General features: G+C 34.9%; 1 protein-coding gene across 1 annotated transcript; it reads right to left on the reverse strand.

The window, feature by feature from the left end:
- Positions 1 to 6,878: 6,878 nt before the first annotated feature.
- On the reverse strand, positions 6,879 to 8,891 carry LOC138887252 (uncharacterized). Its single transcript, XM_070168977.1, has 6 exons — positions 8,747 to 8,891; positions 8,488 to 8,672; positions 8,108 to 8,290; positions 7,542 to 7,643; positions 7,114 to 7,450; positions 6,879 to 6,922 (listed from the first exon to the last, which is right to left on the reverse strand). Exons 1-6 carry the CDS (start codon positions 8,889 to 8,891, stop codon positions 6,879 to 6,881), a joined length of 996 nt encoding a protein of 331 aa, XP_070025078.1.
- Between the last annotated feature and the right edge of the window lie 16,878 nt (positions 8,892 to 25,769).

The raw sequence follows: 25,769 nt of genomic DNA on the forward strand, positions 1-25,769 counted from the left end.
ATTCATTTTAACATCAAAACTTAGCATTTTTCACAGAGTTTCATATTTAAGCTTTCTGGCTACGCGCCCGGACTGCGCATGCAAATTGAGGCGACTCTAATTTAAAATAAATTTAAATATTTTCAATTTTTATATTTAGTTTTATTTTAGTAGTTTATTTTATTAAGATGTGATTTTTATATTTTTATAAGTATAATACATTATTTTAGTCTTCCTACCATATTTAAGCCCAACAAGACAAAGGCCTATTCTTCCCAACCTATTAGCCCACTTAAGTGCAAGATTTAATCCTAGCCATTTATTTTTGTCTAATCCAATGATCATCATCCCTTCCCACCTCCATATAAGATACCCAATTATAGAAACCCAACCTAACATTCCAATTCCTAAAAAAGGGCTAAGAACGGCAAACCCCTTTCTGGACAAAAATTCAATCGCCGCTCACCCCAAGAACGAAGATCTGATTCTCTCGAAAATTGAGAGCACGTTTGGACACACACAAGAACACAAAGATTACTCTCTGTTTCGCCTTGAGGGATTTCTCATGGGTTAAGTCAAAATTTCAGTTTCTTTTCCCAGGACCTTGAGCATTCTTCATATAATTCCCCTTTGTTGATTGAACGGGGTACCAAACAACCCCTTTGTTGATTGAAGTTGTCATCATAAAAATCCAGTAACGTTAAATATTTTGTTCTTTACATGGAGTTTACTTGGTAACTTGATTGACTACACCATTGAATCCCTCTCGATGGTACTGCAACGATGATTATTATTCAGCTTATGAGCTTTGCGATAGGATTGAGAGTTTTCGAGTTTTTCGGTTGCCAATTGAGGTTCCTTTCGTGGTCGACAGTTCCTGATCTTGATCGCTGGTGCCGGTCCTAAATTTTCGTGGGACCTTAGAAAAGTCATTAGCTTTTGACGGGTGGTCTCTGAATCAATTAAGGTCATCTCCAACATTTTCTTATTGCTCATCCATTTATTGCAGAAGTTGATTACTCTGATATAATGTGAAAAGTGTTTACTATGCATTGTCAAGTAGTTAGTACTAATTAAATCCTTCTTATATTAGAGTATTTTAACTTATAACAGTAAGTTATTTATTTCATTATTTATGTTACCACATTAGATCTGCTGTAAAAAGTTAAATCTTTGCTTTAGATATCAATCTAAATTTCATAACATAATTATATACTATGGTAGTGTTAGCAATTTTCTTGGCATGTTTAAAACGTAATTGCCAGTACTATAAAAGTTGAACCATATTGGATTTGGTGTCAATTAATAATGAGAATAAGAAGATTTGTTGTTACATATAAAGAAATATTATTCTGCACTATATTCCGTGACACCAAGTGAACGTAGATGAGATTTCCATTAATACATACTATAATATTTTGGACAAAATAGGCCCCACTACCATCAATTTAAAGATAACACAATTGATAAATATTCATAGCTTGCTTTTGGCGCGATTAAATAAATCATCGTAGTTATGGATACGATTCCCATGGCATGGTCACGATAAGTAAATCTCATTCGGGTGTGCATTTCATGTGACCCGACCATAACTTCGAACAATAATAAAAATAAACATGTTATAGACCGCTGGTGCATTTCATGTAACGTGGTTCACAATGTGTTCAAAAACAATAAGTGTGTGACATTGCGACTTATTTAAATAAACTCCATAAATAAATAAAAAGCGGTTATAAAGATAAAAATACACAATAGGTTTAAAACATGTAATTAATCAGATAATTAAGCCAATATTAGTAGCTTAAGCGACCGTGCTAGAACCACGGAATCCGAGAAAGCCTAACACCTTCTTCCGGGTTAACAAAATTCCTTATCTAGAATTTCTGGTTCGCAGACTCTTAAAATAAAGTCGAAATTTCCTCAATTTGGGATTTTAAAATAAACTAGTGACTTGGGACACCAAATAAACTATTCCAAGTGGCGACTCTGAAAATTAAATAAAATAATCTCATTTCGAATAATGTCACTTAAATTGAAAAAACTCCCTTATATACCCATTTCGGGTGAAAAAGGAGGTGTGACAGCTCTGGCGACTCTGCTGGAGATAAGAACCCAGAACTTCTGGTTCAGGGTTCAAGAATTCGAGCTTAGAATAACTGTTATACTTGACTTTATTATATGATCTTTACATGTTTGAGCCTAATGTGCTAAATGCCACTTTTTACCGCTTTGATATTGTTTGGACTGTATATAAATTGTTACGAAACCCTCTTCTTCCTAAGTCTTCTAAATCATCTGGGAAGTGTGCACTTCGTGTAACTTCTTTTCTGTTAGAGTCATTTCCCAATTTTAGAACGAGGTTCGGACAAGTTGCAAAGCCGGTGAAGCTTCTGTATTCCCAGTATGCTGCCGTCCCTCGGCTCGAGCTGTCCGCTCAGGTAAGCCAAGTTTAGAACAATACACCCAGGTTTTTAAACCTAGAATAACATAGCCTCAGGCCGGATCCCTAGTAAGTACGATTGTTTACATCACGCGCATCTGACTTTGGGGACTCAACACAGGGGTTGGGTCTGTCTAGGACAGGTGTACCCAAAATAAAAAGACCATCCTGATACATCTTATGTGCTACTTGCGCATGTGTTTGTTTCGGCTTGCATGTTGACCAGCTTCTAGAATAGGGAAAGAAAGAAAAAAAAAGAAGAGAGAGTTAGGTATTTAGAAAATTCTGAAACTCTGCCGAAATTCTGAAAAAAGAAAAGAAAAGTCATTTCAAAATTAGCCCAAAATATTCAAGTGCCATGTTTCCTTGTTGCGTCAAAACTGGACGAACTACGTAGGCCTGATTCTCACCTGATGTGAGATACGTAGGCAAGTCTCATCGGTTCAGGCCCACCATTTTCAAAAATTCAAAATATTTTCCTTTACTTCCTTCTTTAGAAAGTCTTTCTTTTAGACACCATTTTTTTTAAAACAAAAAAATCCAAAAATATTTTCCTTTAGTTCCTTCTTTAGAAAGTCTTTATTTTAGACCCCAATTTAAAAAAAATACAAATACAAAAATATTTTCTTTTAATCTCTCTCAAAATCCAAAAGTATTTGTTTGAAAATTCAAAAAAAAAAAATTCTCTTTTCTTTTGTAGTATTTCTTTCATAAAGTCAAAGCAAAAGTCCAAAAATATTTCATTTCTTCTTTAGATGTTTTTCTTTCAAAATTTCCAAAGAAAAGAAAAAAAAGAAAAAGAAGTTAAAATTCAAGAAAATATATTTTCTTTTCTCTCTTCTTTAGACGTCTTTCTTCTAAAAAAAAAAATAGAAATCCAAAAATATTTTCTTTCTTCTTTGTAAATATTTCTTTCGAAAAAAAATAAATTTCAATAAAGTTAGTTTATTTACTTTATTTCTAATCTTCCCGAACTACGCAAGATCTGATTCATATTCCCACATGATACATAGGCAACCCACATCAGATTCGATCAACTATGATGGACATGGAGACCTCATAGCTCACCTAAAAAGGTATTGCAATCAACTATGAGGTGCAGGAAGAAATGAAGAATTGTTAATAGCTTATTTTGGAGAAAGCCTTACGGGAGTAGCCTCCGAATGATTTATGGATCAAGACACATCTCGCTGGTATGTCTGGGATGACATGGCACAGGCCTTTGTCAAACAGTTCCAATACAACATCGACATCGCCCAGACCGCAATTCCCTTTCAAACCTGAAGAAGAAACCAACTGAAAGTTTCAGGGAATATGCCATCAAATGGAGAGAACAAGCAGCCAGAGTTAAGCCACCCATGGACGACCACGAGCTAATCACTGTCTTTCTTCAGGCTCAAGAGCCAGATTATTTTCAAAACATGATGTCCGCAGTGGGTATATCCTTCTCGGAAGCAATCAAAATGGGGGGAATGACTGAGAATGGTTTTAAGACAGGCAAAATTATAAGTCAAGCAGTTCTCAAAGCCGCAACTTAGGCTGTCCAGATCAAATCTTTTAATTTTAGTGACACGAATGAGAAGGTTGAAGAAATCATGGTGACATCAGGGTCGAGAAAGGTCCTAGGAGAACGTCTCGAAGGTATGACCAGCCTCGTCTGTTTTCTGATAAATCCCCTGAGCATTACTATCCATCTCAGAACCCACAATACTCTGTTGTTCCACCTCAATAAGTTGTCCAGCTACCAAAACACCCTAGAAGGCGAGCACGAGCACCGCAAAATCTCCACCAGGCTCCACAAAATTTTCAAGTGCCCTATAACCCACATCCAAGCCAGGGTATAAGGGGAACAAAGGTTGAAAGATAATTTTACAACAATAGGAGAGTCCTATACAAGCTTGTTTGAGAAATTAAAGCTTTATGACATGATTGCACATATTCCTCCAAATCATGTGGACCCACGTGCGAAAAGCTTTGACTTTTCTAAAAGGTGCGAGTACCATTCCAATGCCTAGGGGCACAATGTTGAAAGCTATCGGGATTTGAAAAAAGAAATAGAAAAGATGATCCAGGAAAAACTGATTGTGATCCAAGACAGTGACACCCAGAGTATCGCGCAAAGTACTTTACCTGCGCATGATGATTCACAATTTGTGGGGATGATACCTGGTGACATGGAGTATGAGAATCCTTTCGGGAACTTGCCGACTGAAATTGGAGAAGGCCATGTTGACTCTGATGAGCAAATTTGTGGTTAAATGTCAAGCTTAGCAATTGAAAAGTCATTCTCTCCTCACTAGGAAGGAATCTTGGTAGTGTGGTTTGATATTTTTCTATTATCTGGGTTATTTCAGGGTTGTGATCCAGATTCTATTTGTTTTATCGAGTCAAACTCTTCTATCCCTCCATTCTGTCTGTGTGAGTTTTGTCCGTTTGTTCTGTTGCTATTTTCATTATTCGGGTTATTTTAGGGCACGTATCTTAGGTTGTTTGCCTTGTTGTCAAACCCTTTCATCCTTTACTCAATAAAATACAGTTTATCCTTTTGTGTCATTCTGTTCCTAGTTCTTTTCTCGTTAGTTCTAATGACATGACATGCATGCAGAAATTTTGGCCAGATCTTAGAAACTGATTTAATTTGGAATTGGATAACTGAAAAAAACACTTTTGAGGATGAATAAAGAGTTGAAATACTTTGAAATTAAGGTCGAGTAAAATTCACCTTCAAATCATTGTGAAAATCAGGCTTAAGGATGTTTAATCGATTGAAGTTTGTTTGAAAGTTTGACATTAAGGGATGGAAAGTGTCTTGTGACCACGACACACCAAGAAGACAGACATGTTCGTCAATGCTGTGATCGCTAAAAGATAGTATGTTTGGCGTTCTCGAGGTTGGGAGGCCCTTTTTCTGCTACCCAAACACTTTATACCCTTTGTCACCCCTTTGAACCTGTATTATTTTCTTTGACCACCCTCCTTTGGAATCAAGTTTAGAGTCAAAATTCAAAAAAATATGAAAAAAATAAAATAACAATAAAAGTCCATGCCCCAAGAGTATAAGCTGGGGCAGCTTTTAGAAAGTTCTAAGTGAAAAAAAGAAGAAGAAGAAAGAATTGTCAAAAGGCCATGCCCTCAAAAATAGAAGTTGGGGCAACTTGTTTTGAAAACAAAAAAAAAGAAAAAAAAAAGAAAAAAGAGACAAAGGAAGAGAAGAAAGACGAAAAAATATAGCTAGGTCATATATTTGAACTACGTTTGACCTGATTCCTTTATAAAAGGATATGTAGGAATTCCCACGGTTCGGTCTAACCCAAATAAGAATTCAAAAAAAAAAAAAAGAAAGAAAAATTCCAAAAATCCCCAATAGCTGAAACTGGGGCAAAGATTTTATTTCATTTTTGAAAGAGTCGATTCCAAGAGTTGTAAGTCTACAACCCCATCATTTTGAGTCACTACAACATTACACATCTATAGCTATGAAAAATATTGTAGCTAAATATGAAAATTTTCGTGGCAAAACACTTTAGCCACAATATTTTTTTCCATAGCATTCGTAGCAAAATGTAGCGTAGCTAAAAGTTAGCTACAGACTTTACATGGTCTGTGGCTAAGGAATAATACTTATTGCTACAGAAATTTTGTGTGTTGTAGCTATGATTGTAGAAGCTTTTTGCTACGAAAAATATACTTATAGCAAATGATTTTATTCCTTTGCCACGACAAAGAAAATTTGTAGCAATCTTCATATTGTAGCTACGAAATTTTGTATCGTAGCAAAAAGACTAAATTTATTTGCTATGCAAACTCAAATTTTGTGGCTATTTCTATAGCCTAGTCTCGTGGCAATAGTACTCATCTTTAGCTACAACTTAAAAATTCCTAGCTATGAATTGAAGCATTTGCCATAAACCTTTTCATATCGTAGCTAAAATTCCATACTTTTAGCCATGAAATATATAGAACTATAGCAAAAAAATTTATTCATTTGCTACGGAAAGTAAAAATAAATAGCCATGTTCTTGATACGTGGCAATTGTAGGAGTATATGTTTAGCTACGAATTCAAAATTCCATAGCTAAGATTCCATTTTCTTTTGCCATGAAGCATAAAATTACAGCAATAAATTTTCTTCATTTGCTATGAAAAAATGTATAGCCATGTTCTTATTATATGGAAATATATGTGTGTGTAGCTACAAATTTAAAAATTTCATTGCTACTAATTAAAAAAATCTCCACAACCATTATTAGCCACAATATTTCATATAAAGCCTATTTAGGAATACAATCAAATTTTGGCAATGAAATATATAGGCAAATGTAGCATAAATCTTCTTCAATTACGTAATAAATGCAATCTATTAGTAAAAAGATTTAACAAAGGTTCAACAATATCAATTCAAATATTAAAACATCGTTTGAAACACATCAATAAGCTTTGACAAGAGGAAAAATATTATTCATGTGCCTGGTGACCTTGATGCTTTTATAAGTCCTCCACAAGCTGCAATAACAATAGAAAAAAAGTAAATAACTAAATGATACAATGAAGCATTTTTATATAAAACAATTAAATTTTATTTTTAATATGAATACTACCTTAAAGAATCGCATATATACTAATTTATTAATATAAAAAGATATTAATAAAAGTCTAAGTTACATACCGTTAGATTGCATCATTTTGTTGTAGACCTTGTGCTGCAAGTATCATTCGTAATTTTTCTTCCCATTGTGTACTCATCTGTGCTAGTTGTTCATTCATATCTTTCTTGATTTCTTTAATTTGTTCCTTAGCTTCCCTTTTAACTTCTTCCACACGCTCATTTGCTTCTTTTCTGGTCAATTCTAGTTGCTTTATAAGCTGTACTTTTGTTGGTCTACCACCAAAATATTCACTGATATTTTTTCCGGGTCCATATGCACGAAGATATCCATTTTTTTCAGGCCCAAGAACTTTTTCGAAGATATCATCATCATTTAAAGAAATTTCTCCTTCTTTTTGCTGCTTTTTAAATTGGTCGAATTGAACCTACAATCAAATAATGCAAATAAATTACATATGTGTACCAATGTATACTTTAAAAAGGAGATAAAAAGAAAAGAGAATATATCAACATTACAATAACATCTTGTTGAAAAGCATCAACTTGTTTTCCTTTTTTTCTCTTGCGAGATTCCATAAAAACTTCAACACGGGAAGGAGGTTTTCCATTTTTTTGCTCCTGCAAAAAAATAATCGGTATATAGAATAAAATATGTGAATATAATTCTTCTAAATTCGTTCTAAAAATATTATTATAGTGTTCATACCATTTCGTATCTAAGTCTTGCATAACTTTTGGTCCCAATATATGGTGGCAAGGAACGTTTCGATCTATTTATCTTGTTCTGCGTACTCTTCTTCTGAATAAAAATTAAAAAAGAATTAAAATAATTAGTTATTGAGGAAAGAGAGCTTAATATGCCCTTCAATCTGAAAAAAGAAGAAGAAGTTCTCGTATTTTCAAAATGGATATCAAAATTATATTCATCCGAAAGTGAATAAAAAAGAAAATTTGAGACGGACTGAAGAATTATATAAATTATTTGAGATCATCAAACTATGAAACTATAATAATAATAATAATAATAATAATAATAATAATAATAATAAAAGCATAAAAAATTTAATTTACAATTTAAATACCTGAAAGTCGGCATCACTCCAAAGATTGACCAAATATTTCCATTCATCTGCGGCAACAAGTTTAGGCTTGTTGCGTAGGCGAAGTTGGTAACCTGCTTTTGAATCAAAATACTTCTTCTTCAACTTGTACCTATAGTCTCTATAGAGGTCACTCATTTTACCAAGAATTGCGCTTTTTCTTCCCTAAGACACATCAAAATTAAAACTTCTCCTGTAAGAAATAAATACCATCATAGTTTATGATCATATATTCTAGTAATTGTTAATCCATAAGAAATTATAAAATATTATAGAGTTATTAGCTTGTTAGTTTTTCGTACCAAAACGATGTCCCACATATGGTTGATCTTATCTTGCTCAATCTCTTTCCAACTATTTACCTTTAAAGGGCAACAAGTTCGGTTTCTAACTGTTTGGCCCAAAAACCAAATTAATTTGCTTGCATTCTCACCAATTGCTTGATGATCCTCATCAAATTCTACTGATAGTTTTTGTCCCTCCTGTAAATTAATTATTTCTACACACCGTGTAGGACCTCTAGTTTTTCTTTTCACAGCGTTGGAACCTAGAAGATTAAATAAATAACGTCAAGTAAAAATATCGATATATGTGTCTAAGATCAATAAAAATAATGATTACCTGTTGAATTTGTTGATTCATGTTCTTCTGCTTCCATCACCTTTTCAGACTCATTACCCCTAGAACTATTTTCTCCAAGAGAAGTACTCATAAAAATATCATTTTTCAGCAGTGTATAAATCTCAATAGGCCTTTCTTTATGCATTTTATAACTGACAAGCATGTTCTTAATATCTTGATCGTCATGACATTCAACTAGCCCATCATAATCACTAATAATTTTATCACCTCTCAAATAAAAGAACTTGTCTCCCTCACAAATATTGAAATTACAATGCTCTTTTAACTCATCCAACAAATCAAAGAAAGATATGAAATCAACATCAATATTTGTTTTCTTTAAATGTCCACCTACATATTTTCTAGTAGGGGAAAATATCCATAATGATAGCTAATTTATTTCTCCCTTATCATGTCTATGCTTCCTAAAAAATTATTGAAGATACATGAGTTAGCTAGATAAGATTAAACAAAGATACAAATTTGTCTAATTAAAAAAAGATTTAATAATAAATTCAATATTGCATAATAGTCATATTGGAATTACCTGGATAAACAAGTTCTTCTGCATGTTGCGTGAGGCAGTTTTGAGTAATAGATCCTTTCTTAGAACTCATAACAGTTTCCGGTTCATGATTATCAGTTATTGTAAGCACATGATTTTTGCCCTATATGAGAATTACTCCCAAAAAATTCAAAAATAAAATAATTTTTCTTGGTGTGCAATTTTTGTGATATTTTGTGTAACTATTTGTATGTTTGTCTATGCATGTTTATTTGATTAATAAAAAATACAAAATATGTCGCATTTTTGCATGTAGGATTTAATTCTACAATTGTTAGTAATTAAATTTGTTTACAAAAATTAAAACTTACAAAAATAGGCATCTTTTGCATTTTTAGCATTTAATGTCCAAATGAACAATTTTATGCTTAATTATTACTTAATTGTGCGTTAATTGTTATTGGAAGTTAATTTGCGCTTTTATAACTTAATTTAGTTCTTAATAATAATTTAAGTACTTTTATAATTTAGTTTTAGAAAAATAAAAGAAGAAAAGAGAACAAAAATACAAAGAAAAATCGGATTGGGCCACTTCTTCAATTTCAAACCACAGGCCCAAATAATTGCCCAACTTTCCCCACGACCCGGTCCGCTCCATTAACCCAACACCCCTTCTTCATTTTTGTCCAACACAAAACAAAACCAAAAAAATAAAAAATAAAAGGTGAATTATCACTATTAATAGTTTTATTTTTTTGTTTTTTTTATATATATAAAAAATCCGAAAATATTTTATTTTATTTTATTTTTATTTTTATTTTTATTTTTTTAAAAATATATAATAATTTCGGGAATGATTTAAAAAAAATAAGAAAAAGGGAAGTATTGAATAAAAAAATATAAAAGTAAAAATAGGTGAAATTCTCTTCTTCTTTTTTTTTAAAAAAAGTAAAAGAATGTAGAAAATTTAAAAAAAATAAAAAGTTTTGTGGAAATTTTTAAAAAAATTTAAAAGTAAAATAAGGTTGGAATTAAAAAATAAATATAAAGGTATCTGAAAATTTAAAAAATTTAAAGTAATTGAAAGTAGCATTTTTAAAAGAAAAAGAAAAGATAGTGGTTTGTTTTTTAAAGAAAAGTTAAATAAAGTGAGATTCTCTTTTAAAAAAATAAAAAGTGGGATTTTAAATAAGATAAAGTAATTAAAGTTGGAATTTTAAAAATAAAAGTAAATAAAGGTGAGATTTCTTTTTCTAAAAAAATAAAAGCAATTTGTAAGTGGGATTTCTTTTAATTAAAAAAATAATAAAATAATAAAAAACAAATCTGAAAATTTCGAAAATTTTGCTATAAATAGAAGAGAAAATTTAGGAAGAAGGGTGGAAAAAAAGAGAGGAAAAACTAGATAGAGAGAAGAAAAAAAGAGGGGGCGGAGTGAGAAGTATACACCCGATATACATTCTGGATACACTGAATATACAAGGGCAGAATTCATTTTGGAGAGTTTTGAAGTTGAAAAAGAATAGTTACTGCTTCATTGCCTCGCTTAAGATCTGAAATAGTCAGAACCTTCCTGCCTTTTACTTCTTCTCTATACTTGGAGTCGTTTATAGTCTCCTGGGTTTTCTGCTATTCCTACTGTACTGGTTTGCGGTGTTGCTGAATCTGCTGTTGCTGTGTTATTACTGCTGCTGACTTCTCCTTCTTTTGTTCTTGTACTGCTGTTTCCAGGTACACATTTGTACAATCTCGGCTTGAAGCAAAAATGAAATATTAATCAGGCTTTGTTCCTGTTGAATTCCTCCTGTTTAGATTTGTGGTTGAATATAATTTTCTTTTCTTTGTATAAAAATGTAGTTGATTGATTAAATTAGTAACGATGTCACATATGTATAACTTCTTCATCTAATAATGTTAGTTTAAATTAATCAAAGAATAGTTAATCTGTTTTGATATTATGGTGTGTCAATCTCACGTTTTAGTATTATTGAATAATAGAATATAGAATGAAAGCAGTTTTTCTTTGTACAAACTCGGTCGCAATTTTCCATTCGCATTAGCCGTAAACTAATAATTAATAAGTTACGTTTTTAGCATGTAATTAATTAAGAGATTTTCTTTTATTTTAGAGACGAACTTAATAGGAAAATATAGTCACTGTAGGTTTATCCTTTTAAATAAAAATGAGACGAGCCTCGACAAACAAAAATGCACAAGCTGCGGGGCCCTCTAAATGTATATATTAAAATACTTAGAATTCGGGACAGGCCGTTTAGCGAATTTTACGGCCTTCCCAAAATAACAATACGCTAGTTGCTTTAGGCGCACCTTTAATAATTTAACCTTCTTAAACACGGGTGCACATTGATGTGACCCAAATCCAAATCTCAATAGAGTCAAAATGTGTCGACGACCACGGGTACATTGATTGTAACGCGGTTCGGGATATATTTTCACAACGTTGCAATTCCTTGTAGAAAATAATAATAACAATTATGAAAGCGGTAAAAAGTTAAAATTTGCACATAAGTTCATATTTGTATAAAATCAGATAATCAAGCCGAATATAACAGTTGAGCGACCGTGCTAGAACCACGGAATTCGGGAATGCCTAACACCTTCTCCCGGGTTAACAGAATTCCTTATCCGGATTTCTGGTACGCAGACTGTAATATGGAGTCATTCTTTTCCTCGATTCGGGATTAAAATTGGTGACTTGGGACACCCTAAAACTCCCAAGTGGCGACTCTGAAATAAACAAACTAATCCCGTTTCGATTGTCCTTTAATTGGAAAAAACTCCCTTGTACCCTCTCGGGTACGGAAAAAGGAGGTGTGACAGCTCTGGCGACTCTGCTGGGGACAAACACCCAGAACCACTGGTTCAGGGTTAGAAATTCGAGCTTAGATAAATTGTTATATTTGGCTTTATCTGATTTTTACATGTGTTTGAGCCTAATGTGCTAAATGATGCTTTTACCGCTTTGATATTATGTGAACTGTATATAAATTGTGCCGAAACCCATCTTCTCTCTGAGTCTTCTGAATCATGAAGAAGGGTGTACTTCGTACGACTTCTTTTCTGTATAGTGTCAAGTCCCAATTTAGAACGAGGTTCGGACAAGTTGCTAAGCCGGTGAAGCTTCTGTATTCCCGGTACGCTACCCCCCCTCGGCTCGAGCTGTCCGCTCGGGTAAGCCAGGTCTAGAACAAACACCCAGGTTCTGAACCTAGTATAACAAAGCCACATGCCGGATCCCTAGTAGGAACGTTTGTTTGCATCACGTGCATTTGACTTTGGAGGCCCAACACAGGGGTTGGGTCTGTCTAGGACAGGTGTACCAAAAATGAAAATGACCATCCTGATGCATCTTACTTGCTACTACTTGCGCATTTATTTGATTCGGACTTGTGTGCTGACTGACTTGTGAATATCAGGAATAATATTTTGAAATTGAAAAAAAAAACGAGATAGCGGTTAGGGAATTGATTGTTTATTTTTGAAAAGAAAACAAATGCCCAAATACTGTCAAAACTCTGCCGAAATTTTAAGAAAATGAAAAAAAATGTCTTATTAGTTTGTTTTATTAAAAGCTAAGAAAAGAAAAAAAAAGTCGTTGTTCTGTTTTTGTTTTTCAAAAATAAAAAATAGAAAAAATATATAGTTTGTCTTGCCATGAAAATGAAAATAAAAAAAGAGTCTTATTTTTAAAATGGTTTTTTTTTATTATTTATTTGCTTATGAAAATGCAAAAAACAAAAAAGTCTTTCATTATTTGTCGCAAATATATATATATATATATATATATATATATATATAAATTATAAATCCGAAAAGTTTTTTTTATTTCCAAAAGATACATGTATCTTTATTTGTTGCAAAGAGTATTTGTCTTGCCAAGAAAATTCAAAATAAAATTCCAAAAAGATATGTCTTGCAAAAAATAATATAAATATCTTTATTTTCCATTGTTGATAAAACAAAAATAATAAAAATGTTTTCTTTTAAGAAAAAAAAATCCGAAAATATTTTGATTCTTTTTTCAAAATTGAAAAGAAAATTCAAAATTCAAAAAATATTTTTTAGAAGCATTTCTTTTATCAAAAGTAAAATTCCAAAAATATTTTTTTCTTTAGAATAAAAAAAAACAAATGGAAATTCGAAAAAAAAACTTCCTTTTACTTTTGAAATTCTCAAAATTCAAATTAAAAGAAAAGGAATTTTAACAAGTTTTTCTTTCAAAAAGAAATCAATCAAAAAAAATATATATACTTCCTTTGAGTAGTTCTTTCACAGTTCCAATAAAAAAAATATATATTAGTTCATTTACTTATTCACGAGGCCCGAACTACGCGGGTTTGATCCTCACCGGATGTGAGATACGTAGGCAACCCTCATCGGGTCCAACCCCCATTTTTGCTAAAATAACCAAAAACAAATAAATAATAATAAAAATAATATGTCATAAAGAAGTCAGGTGATGTTGTTTTGTCATAAATAGCCGAATGTTCCCGAAAGGGACGCCGGAAGGCTGACTTTGCATAAACAGCCACCTTTGGGTCATTTTAGGATTTTGATCCAGTTGACCCACTCAGCCTTAAAAATCTTCGTCCCCGAGACGTTGAAAGGCCGTGCTTGCAATATTGAGTTTTCTAATTTGAAAATCGATAAAAAGAGTCATAAATAAGTCAGGTGATGCTGTTTTGTCATAAATAGCCGAATGTTCCCTAAAGGGACGCCGAAAGGCTGACTTTGCATAAACAGCCACCTTTTGGGTCATGTTTAGGATTTTTTGTCCAGTGGACCCACACAGCCTTAGAAATCTTCGTCCCCGAGGCGCTGAAGGGCCGTGTTTGCAACACCAGTTTTTTTTCGTAATTTTGAAAAGAAAAAAAAAACAAAGAGTCAGCGGTCAGGTGAATACCGTTTGAATTTTGTCATAATAAGCCGAGCCAGCTTCGGCCGCGTCTTAAACCGTTCTCGCCGAAATAGCCTTAGAGTATCTTTCAGTTGTCGAAAGGTTATTTTCGTAAAAGAATGGACAAGTTTGTAAAGTGTCAAAATAATCCTCCCCAGCCTCAAAATTCATGTGAGATTTGGAAGGGGCAACATTTGCAAAAATAGCCGTTTGGTTGCATTTGACAAACGGGGAAAGGAAGCTGGCCGTTTGTTTTTGAGTTTGTAAATCTTTTGATTAGAATATGTGGGTTGTTTGATTTTCGAGTTTGTAGGTCATCTTCAAACCTTTGAAACTCAGTTTGTTTTAATATGAAAATTGAAAAAAAAATGTTCATTATTGTTTATCTATTATTGGTCCGAACTACGCAAGGTCTGATTCATGCGGGGGCATGATACGTAGGCAATCTCCATAAGATTCGACCACAACAAAAAAAAGAAAAAAAGAAAAAGAAAGTGAATAAATAAAAAAGTCACAAAGAATAAATAAAAAAGGGTGGAATGAAGGGTTTCACGCGGGAGGATGCACGCGGTAGAAACAAAAAAAACATGTTAGAAATGGTTAACTGCCTAAGAAAATTGCGTTCCCCAACATGCAATTGCAATATCTGTTAAAACTTTAACGCTAACAAGTTTGTTGTTTGTCCAAATCCAAACAGTTAGTTGTTAAAGCGTACTGGCACCATACCATTATCAAACAAGATCAAAAGGGATTATACCAGAAAGCATGACTGGCTCAGAAAATAGTGTTGAGTCGGAAGGGGCGGCACATCAGATGCTGAAGGAGGCGATGGCCAATATAGAAAAAATGAGATTGGAAATGCATGAAATGCAGCTAGCCATGGCTAAGGCGCAAAAGGGGCCCGAACCACTCGTCACTCCTACTTCCCCACCGGGACACACACCGAAATACCCTTTACCCGGCCCTTCAACGAGCTTCCCCGTTGCCCAATACTACCAAGGGGATACTTCCTATAATCCCCAAGCTCCACCACCCAAACAAAACCCTCCTCCGCCAATCGTCCCCGTCGTCGGGGCACCTCCGCCAGCCACGTTGCAAAGATCCTCCAACGAGCCATTGTTTCAGGCTCACGATACGCAATACTATCCCCCTGAGCCCACATTCCATGCCCCCGAACCACATGCCTACAATCCACACTTGGAGGTACCGGCAGAGATTGAAAAGCCGGTTAAAGTCCCAGAACAAGAGGAGGTATTGAGGAAGTTCAAAAGCCTGGAGCAGTCCTTCAGGAACCTGCACGGATTGGGCAACCAGGTCAGGGTGGCCTACAAAGATCTATGCCCTTTCCCGGACGTCCAACTCCCGGCTGGGTTCAAGATGCCTAAGTTTGATTTATATGAAGGGCACGGTGACCCCATGGCACATTTGCGGGGTTTCTGTAGCAAAATGAGAGGGGCAGGCGGTAAAGATGAACTGCTGATAGCCTATTTTGGCCAAAGTCTGAGCGGATCGGCACTCGAATGGTATACCAGGCAGGATTCCAGCAGATGGTACACTTGGGATGATCTGGCGCAGGCTTTCGCAGGTCATTTCCAATACAATCTCGAGATAGTCCCTGACCGTCTCACATTGTTGAGGACCGGGAAGAAGCCCGGGGAAAGTTTTCGCGAGTTCGGGTTCCGCTGGAGAGAGCAAGCAGCCAGAGTTGATCCTCCCATGAGAGAGGGAGAAATGGTGGACTACTTCTTGCAGACACTGGATCCAACTTACTTTGGTCACTTGGTGACGACGGTTGGGAAATCCTTCAATGAAGTAGTAAAGATAGGGGTCATGATAGAGGAGGGTCTGAGGTCTGACAAAATCCTGAATTACTCAGCACTCAAGGCAACAACCCAGGCTATTCAGAGCGGCACGGGAGGTGCGCTGGGAAGAAAGAAGAAAGAAGAAATTGCCACGATTGAGGCAAGCAGTTGGTCCAGGTCTGGTAAACCATACTACAACCAACCCAGACCCCACAGGCCAAACTACCCATACAGCCCACCACAATACTACTATCCACCTCAAGAACCACACTTCTCCGTGCACCAAGCCCAAACATACACTCAGCCTCCGGTTCGCCCGCAATGGCGCGCGCATAACACACATACACCATCGCAAAACACCTATCCACCGCCAAGAGCTTACAGGAACCCTCAAGGGGCAGGTTTCCGGGGAAATCAGGCTTTCAGAAATGAAAGAATACAAAGAACATTCACTGAGTTGGGAGAAACCTATACTGCCGTGTTCCACAAATTAAGGCAGTTAGGCTTGTTGAGTCCTATTGAGCCCAGATTGCCAAATCCCCTTCCCAAAAATATGGACCACTCGGTAAGCTATGAGTATTGTTCGGGGGCTCCCGGACATGATACCGAGAAGTGTTGGAAGTTGAAACATGCAGTACAAAATCTTATTGACACCAACAAGATTGAGGTTCAGACACCAGAGGCGCCCAACATCAATCAGAACCCGTTGCTGGCACACCTTGAAACCCACATGATTGAGCTAGTACACGAAGGAGGGGAGCTAAAGAAACCCTCACAAACAGTGATGATGATCCGTGTCGGTTCAAAAGAAATGTTAACTAGTGGAAAAGCGGTGGTATAGTTGGAAAAGGTGGATGACAAGCCAGTTATGGTGTTGGAAAAGGGTCCAACGAGGCAGATGTGCAGTTTGTGGGGTTGAAAGCAAAAATCAACAATTGAACGGCTACTCCTCTTCCTATACGAAGGGAGTCTTGGTAGTGGACTCTGATTTTCTTTTTTGTTGTCTGGATTATTCCAGGGTTGTAATCCAGATTTTTCTTGTGCTCGCCAAAGTGTAAAACCTTGCTATCCCGTATTTTAATAAAGTGAAAGTTTTTTTTCTCATTCCTTATTTTGTTTTAATTTTTCTTCTTATTTTTCTCTTCTGAACAGTTCTCTTTATACTGGTTCTAATGACATGGCATGCACGACGGATCTTCAACCTAGTCTAAAAAATCAATTTGATTTCGAACTTATAGTACAAGATTGTGATGATAAGTCGGAATATGATAAGGATGAAGCCTTCGAAGAAATTAACAGAGAGTTGAGCCAATTTGAAAAAAGAGCCCAACTGACACGGAAGCTGTCAATCTAGGGGATGCGGATGACATCAGGGAAGCTAAGATAAGCGTCCATATGGAACCAAACATCAGGGAAGAACTAATCAAAGCACTTACTGAATTCAAAACATTTTGCATGGTCATACGACGACATGCCGGGTTGAAGCACCAATTTAGTGGTTCAAAAATTGCCCACTGACCCAGCATTTCACCCCGTCAAGCAAAATTGAGGAAGTCCAAAACTGACGTAAGTGTGAAGATTAAGGAAGAAGTAACCAAACAGCTGAACGCTAAGGTTATTCGGGTCGATCGATATCCTGATTGGTTGGCTAATGTGGTGCCAGTGTAAAAAAAAAAGGAGATGGAAAATCCGGGTGTGTGTTGATTATTGCAATCTAAACAGAGCAAGCCCAATGACGCTTTGTGATCAACAAATATCTAAGGGAAATGCGTCGACATGGCTATCAATTCTGACGCAGTTAAGAGATATTATGTATGATTGTAATTGTTGTTTGTTTGTATTTAGCATTTATCAGAGAATGAAATGACGGAGGCAATTCTTTCTTCTATCCAAACACTTTAACCTTTGCTTCCCCTTTTGAGCCTTATTTATTCTTTCATACCCCTCTTTTGGAATCAGTAATGAAAATGAAAGAAAAAAAAATAATGATAATAAGAACAAAAGAAAAGTCACACAAAAAAAAAACAAAAAAACAAAACAAAACAAAGGAATTGGGAACTACGTTTGACCTGATTCCTCGAATAGGATACGTAGGCGCCTCACGGCTCGGTCATAGTGTGCATAAGATAACATAGTGTGACAAAATAAAAATCCCCAAGCAAGAAAAACTGGGGCAGAAGTTGGCGCTTGTAATTTTGGCAAGAAAGTTTGATTCCAAGAGTTGTACTATCTTACCCCTAAAAATTATTTTTGAACTTTGGATACCCTTTCTCCTTTCAGCCATACACAAAAACCCCTATTGATGTCCAAAAAAGACCTCCCGATCAGTAACTGAGAAGTGCTAAGTCAATGCAAATGGAAGTCGGGAATAACACTCTGATCCCCAGCAAAGAAGAAGATCATAAGCTGGAAATGAATTGATAGCCGAAAGAATCCCCCAACAGAGAGAGTCATATCGGCAGCACTCCAATCCCCAGCTGAAAAATAAAATAAAATGAGAGAGTCTTATCGGTGAAAACCTTCACAGGCACCATAAGGCGACGGGAGTTGAGAGAAATGAGAGAGTCTTATTAGTGAAAACCCCTCGAAGGGCACTATGAGGCGACAAGACAAGATTGGCGGGAAGGATCCACATTTGGCAAAGAGTTGAGTGCCTGTTTATCCCCAGCAACATGAGGCCGTCCGAAGGGTTGATTGATACAAATAGACTGGGTTGATTAATCCGGAATGCGTGACATGATCGTTGGGATCAGTTATATCATTCAGATAAGTTCTTTTCTTTCCTTTTCCCCAACATTTTGTTCAGAAAGACTTCTTCTTTTTCTATTTTTGAAATTCTTCACTTTTTCATTTCTTGGTTTAAAGATTTTACCTCCCCAACAGTTTGTTTTTGAAAAGGATTTTCAGAGTTTACTACCAGTTGCCAAAATGATGCAAAGCAAAAGGCGAATACAATAGGCCAAAGATAAGGCGATAAAGTGAAAAGAAGTTGGTCGCAAACACAGAGTGGGGAAGGAAGAAAAGGAAAATTCATCCCCAGCAAGTTTTGATAGCGTAATGAAGCACAGAGCGGGGAAGAGGGAAAGGGAAAAACCATCCCCAGCAGGAGTGGCACGACCACTCACCATGTGTTAAAACTAACAAATTTTCTTTGATTTGAAGCAGGAAAAGGAAATCTTGTTAATGGCGAAAAAACATGCCACAAGGAAAAGCACCAACACTGGGGCAGAAAATTTTCTGCCATTTGTCGAAAATTTTCTCGAAGGAACGAGGAAATCAATTCAAGTTTTAAGAGATAGCAAGACAACACGATTCTAAGAAAGACAGTCGGAGGTAAGACAATTCCAAGTTTTTGAAGATGGGTTCATCCGCCCTCGAATAGGATATTCTGGGTTCATCCGCCCTCGAATAGGATATTCTGGGTTCATCCGCCCTCGAATAGGATATTCTGGGTTCATCCGCCCTCGAATAGGATATTCTGGGTTCATCCGCCCTCGAATAGGATATTCTGGGTTCATCCGCCCTCGAATAGGATATTTTGGGTTCATCCGCCCTCGAATAGGATATTTTGGGTTCATCCGCCCTCGAATAGGATATTTTGGGTTCATCCGCCCTCGAATAGGATATTTTGGGTTCATCCGCCCTCGACTAGGGTATTTTGGGTTCATCCGCCTTCGAATAGGATATTTTGGGTTCATCCGCCCTCGAATAGGATATTTTGGGTTCATCCGCCCTCGAATAGGATATTTTGGGTTCATCCGCCCTCGAATAGGATATTCTGGGTTCATCCGCCCTCGAATAGGATATTCTGGGTTCATCCGCCCTCGAAATAGGATATTCTGGGTTCATCCGCCCTCGAATAGAATATTCTGGGTTCATCCGCCCTCAAATAGGATATTCTGGGTTCATCCGCCCTCGAATAGGATATTCTGGGTTCATCCGCCCTCGAATAGGATATTCTGGGTTCATCCGCCCTCGAATAGGATTTTATTTTCTAAATTGTTGTTGAAGCCAGGCGCCCACCTGTATAACGAGAGGAATACTTTTTGTCTGTCCATTTCATATTTTAGGCGCCCACCTGTATAACAAGGGAATACATTCCACGCCTTTACCAATAGGAGACGCATTTCCTCCTAAGTTCATTTTACCCATAGGAGATGCATTTCCTCCTAAGTTTACTTTTACCCATAGGAGACGCATTTCCTCCTAAGTTTAGTTTTACCCATAGGAGATGCATTTCCTCCTAAGTTTAGTTTTACCCATAGGAGACGCATTTCCTCCTAAGTTTAGTTTTACCCATAGGAGATGCATTTCCTCCTAAGTTTAGTTTTACCCATAGGAGACACATTTCCTCCTAAAGTTTAGTTTTACCCACAGGAGATGCATTTCCTCCTAAAGTTTATTTTATCCATAGGAGAGATATTTCCTCCTAAGTTTAGTTTTACCCATAGGAGAGGCATTTCCTCCTAAGTTAGTATTGAAGTTGGGAGCCCGCCCATATAACAGAGGCATACATTTCTGTCCTTTCATTCTGTTCTAGGTCGCCCACCAGTAAAATGCGGGAATTCATTCTGTTCTAGGTCGCCCACCAGTAAAATGCGGGAATACATTCTGTTCTAGGTCGCCCACCAGTAAAATGCGGGAATACATTCATGTTCTAGGTCGCCCACCAGTATAATGCGGGAATACATTCAGTCTTTTTCATTACAAGCGTTGAAGTTGGGAGCCCGCCCATATAATAGAGGCATACATTTCAAGATCAAGTCAGAAAACAATAAAATAGAGGGTTACAACAAGAATCCCCAGCAGGAAACAATAAAAATCCCCAGCACCGGGAAACAGAAGGTTGCAACAAGATGTCCCAGCACAAATTCAGGCGCATGAGTCAAAAGGAAGAAAGGACGCGTCTTGAAAGAAGCAGCTGGTGAACATTAAATCATGCCCAGCATAACAAGTCTGATGAAGAAAGTCGTACCCACTAGAGGAACCGCCGAAAAGCTTGATGAAGAAAGCCATGTCCCCAGCGGACCGAGCAAAATGATGAAAACTGGTATTCAGAAAAGCAAAGGGCCAGTATCATTCCAAAATTCAAGGAAGAAAAGCACCGAAGGAAACACAAGCCGACAAGAAAGCAAGGCAACAAGAACAAATTTTAGTCTAGCCTAGCTTCTTGTTTTCTTTTAAGCACGGTGTAACAAGGAGATCGGTAAGCAGTGATAACAGCATGCAACAGCAGTAACATCGCAGTCCCACGGTAGTCCCAGCTACCAAAAACTTCCCGAACTACATTGACCTGATTCCTGTTTAGCCCAGGATATGTAGGAAACCTTTGAAGCAAAGGTTCGGTCAAATCTTTTTCAAAAAAAAAAAATGCTTCACACGGAGTACTCGGATGGGCAAAAATCGCTCGCTTTATCTTTGCACGAAAACCCTTCGTGTCTCCGGGCAAAGAGGGGCAGCTGTAAGCACGTGATTTTTGCCCTATATGAGAATTACTCCCAAAAAATTCAAAAATAAAATAATTTTTCTTGGTGTGCAATTTTTGTGATATTTTGTGATATTTTGTGTAACTATTTGTATGTTTGTCTATGCATGTTTATTTGATTAATAAAAAATACAAAATATGTCGCATTTTTGCATGTAGGATTTAATTCTACAATTGTTAGTAATTAAATTTGTTTACAAAAATTAAAACTTACAAAAATAGGCATCTTTTGCATTTTTAGCATTTAATGTCCAAATGAACAATTTTATGCTTAATTATTACTTAATTGTGCGTTAATTGTTATTGGAAGTTAATTTGCGCTTTTATAACTTAATTTAGTTCTTAATAATAATTTAAGTACTTTTATAATTTAGTTTTAGAAAAATAAAAGAAGAAAAGAGAACAAAAATACAAAGAAAAATCGGATTGGGCCACTTCTTCAATTTCAAACCACAGGCCCAAATAATTGCCCAACTTTCCCCACGACCCGGTCCGCTCCATTAACCCAACACCCCTTCTTCATTTTTGTCCAACACAAAACAAAACCAAAAAAATAAAAAATAAAAGGTGAATTATCACTATTAATAGTTTTATTTTTTGTTTTTTTTATATATATAAAAAATCCGAAAATATTTTATTTTATTTTTATTTTTATTTTTATTTTTATTTTTTTTAAAAAATATATAATAATTTCGGGAATGATTTAAAAAAAATAAGAAAAAGGGAAGTATTGAATAAAAAAAATATAAAAGTAAAAATAAGTGAAATTCTCTTTTTTTTTTAAAAAAAAAAAAAGTAAAAGAATGTAGAAAATTTAAAAAAAATAAAAATTTTTGTGGAAATTTTTAAAAAAATTTAAAAGTAAAAGAAGGTTGGAATTAAAAAATAAATATAAAGGTATCTGAAAATTTAAAAAATTTAAAGTAATTGAAAGTAGCATTTTTAAAAGAAAAAGAAAAGATAGTGGTTTGTTTTTTAAAGAAAAGTTAAATAAAGTGAGATTCTCTTTTAAAAAAATAAAAAGTGGGATTTTAAATAAGATAAAGTAATTAAAGTTGGAATTTTAAAAATAAAAGTAAATAAAGGTGAGATTTCTTTTTCTAAAAAAATAAAAGCAATTTGTAAGTGGGATTTCTTTTAATTAAAAAAATAATAAAATAATAAAAAACAAATCTGAAAATTTCGAAAATTTTGCTATAAATAGAAGAGAAAATTTAGGAAGAAGGGTGGAAAAAAAGAGAGGAAAAACTAGATAGAGAGAAGAAAAAAAGAGGGGGCGGAGTGAGAAGTATACACCCGATATACATTCTGGATACACTGAATATACAGGGGCAGAATTCATTTTGGAGAGTTTTGAAGTTGAAAAAGAATAGTTACTGCTTCATTGCCTCGCTTAAGATCTGAAATAGTCAGAACCTTCCTGCCTTTTACTTCTTCTCTATACTTGGAGTCGTTTATAGTCTCCTGGGTTTTCTGCTATTCCTACTGTACTGGTTTGCGGTGTTGCTGAATCTGCTGTTGCTGTGTTATTACTGCTGCTGACTTCTCCTTCTTTTGTTCTTGTACTGCTGTTTCCAGGTACACATTTGTACAATCTCGGCTTGAAGCAAAAATGAAATATTAATCAGGCTTTGTTCCTGTTGAATTCCTCCTGTTTAGATTTGTGGTTGAATATAATTTTCTTTTCTTTGTATAAAAATGTAGTTGATTGATTAAATTAGTAACGATGTCACATATGTATAACTTCTTCATCTAATAATGTTAGTTTAAATTAATCAAAGAATAGTTAATCTGTTTTGATATTATGGTGTGTCAATCTCACGTTTTAGTATTATTGAATAATAGAATATAGAATGAAAGCAGTTTTTCTTTGTACAAACTCGGTCGCAATTTTCCATTCGCATTAGCCGTAAACTAATAATTAATAAGTTACGTTTTTAGCATGTAATTAATTAAGAGATTTTCTTTTATTTTAGAGACGAACTTAATAGGAAAATATAGTCACTGTAGGTTTATCCTTTTAAATAAAAATGAGACGAGCCTCGACAAACAAAAATGCACAAGCTGCGGGGCCCTCTAAATGTATATATTAAAATACTTAGAATTCGGGACAGGCCGTTTAGCGAATTTTACGGCCTTCCCAAAATAACAATACGCTAGTTGCTTTAGGCGCACCTTTAATAATTTAACCTTCTTAAACACGGGTGCACATTGATGTGACCCAAATCCAAATCTCAATAGAGTCAAAATGTGTCGACGACCACGGGTACATTGATTGTAACGCGGTTCGGGATATATTTTCACAACGTTGCAATTCCTTGTAGAAAATAATAATAACAATTATGAAAGCGGTAAAAAGTTAAAATTTGCACATAAGTTCATATTTGTATAAAATCAGATAATCAAGCCGAATATAACAGTTGAGCGACCGTGCTAGAACCACGGAATTCGGGAATGCCTAACACCTTCTCCCGGGTTAACAGAATTCCTTATCCGGATTTCTGGTACGCAGACTGTAATATGGAGTCATTCTTTTCCTCGATTCGGGATTAAAATTGGTGACTTGGGACACCCTAAAACTCCCAAGTGACGACTCTGAAATAAAAATACTAATCCCGTTTCGATTGTCCTTTAATTGGAAAAAACTCCCTTGTACCCTCTCGGGTACGGAAAAAAGAGGTGTGACAGCTCTGCGATTAGTTCTTTTCCAAAGATCGTTCCTACCCATGTCTGATTACAAACAAGAATTTGTAAGACACTAAAATACATCATCATCTATCATCTTTGTTATAAGTACTAAGTACCAACTTTAACAATTGAATAAATCCTCAAAATGTAAATTTTATCAAATTAGATAAAGTTATAAAGAAAATAAATTTGAGCAAAGCAAGTCAACTACGAATGCCGATAAATCATAACACTAAAAAATCAAATAACTCAATTAAAAAATATAATATGTAGCAACAAAGTTTAGAACTTTTAAAAATATCTGTACCAATCATATAACCACATCTTTTTCAATGAGTTTGAAAGTAACACAGAAAAAGATGTAAATTTCTTATTTTTAAGGTCTCACAAAAAGCAATCACCGGGAATTCAATTCTTAATAAAATTGAACCAAAAAGTAACAAAAGGTAATATATGCCGATAATTTAAGAACAATAAAAGTAGTCAAAATCTACAAAATCAGACAAAATAATTGAAATTTAAAGGTTGAAAGTGGGACTGAGACAGAGAAAGAAAATAGAACATTTGCTTCTAGGGATGACAAGATAAGTAATAAAAAAAATCCTAACCCTCCGTTCTTGGTTTTCTTTTGTGAGTTTAGTGCTTTAGGGTTTTTTGCTCTCTAATCTCTCTAATAGAAAAGGGACGTGATTTTAGTTTATTCTCCCTAATCTCTTTAATAGAAAAGTAGGCTTTTATTTAAGACAAAACATTTAGAGGGAAAAATGTGGAGGGAATCTTTCGTTTTTACTTTGGAGGCTATCAATTTATTTTGGTGCTAAATTTAACATGGATAAAAATGTGGAGGGAATCTTTCATTTTTACTTTGGAGGCTATCAAATTATTTTGGTGCTAAATTTAACGTGGGTTAATTCTTTTGTATGATTAGAATAATAAAATTAGAATGCATATTTAATTATTGTGTTGAAACTATTTTAATTTAGATTTAACTTAATATGTGATTGTATGTCCCATATTTCGAGTCAATAAGAAATCAATTGTAGGCACCCTATAAAATCTTTTTCATATTGATTTTATAAGTATTGTAAAACGGATTTATTTCTCAATTAGTTCAATTCACATAAGTTAAAATATTAATCAATTTCAAATATCTAAATATTTGGACTTCTTACCTAGCTAGTTTAATAAGAAAAAGATTTAATACTTCCTTCGTTCACTTTTACTCGTCCACTATACTAACAAAACTCTCTAAATATTTTTATTGTTTAAAGGATGATAAAGTAAAAAAATAAAATAAAAGATGGCTAGAGTAAACATCCATCAACTATTTTGCAACAACGTAAAAGAAACCAAGCAAAGACGAAAAAATATAAATCATACGAGTGGAAAGATATTAACCAAGCTGGGACTCAAGAATAAATTCTATAGGAGGTTAAATATTCAAAAAGATAAATCTGAATTATATGAAAAGAAACATATTGTGATGACCCAAAATGTCATCTTTAAATTAAATGATCATTTATATGTTTTAAGACCTTGAAAATCGCTATTAATCATTTCTCGACTTGCATGCGCAGTCCGTATAATTAGAGCTTAAAACTCAACTGAGTTGACTTCGGTCAACA

Source organism: Nicotiana sylvestris, chromosome 3 (assembly GCF_000393655.2).
Source record: "Nicotiana sylvestris chromosome 3, ASM39365v2, whole genome shotgun sequence".
Lineage (NCBI taxonomy): Eukaryota > Viridiplantae > Streptophyta > Magnoliopsida > Solanales > Solanaceae > Nicotiana > Nicotiana sylvestris.

Coding starts and splice junctions, on each gene's coding strand:
- LOC138887252 (XM_070168977.1), bottom strand. CDS start 8,891: ATGCATAAAGAAAGGCCTATTGAGATTTATACACTGCTGAAAAATGAT. Junction 8,673..8,746: donor TGAATCAACAAATTCAACAG/GTAATCATTATT, acceptor TTAATCTTCTAG/GTTCCAACGCTGTGAAAAGA. Junction 7,451..7,541: donor CTTTTCAACAAGATGTTATT/GTAATGTTGATA, acceptor ATTTGATTGTAG/GTTCAATTCGACCAATTTAA.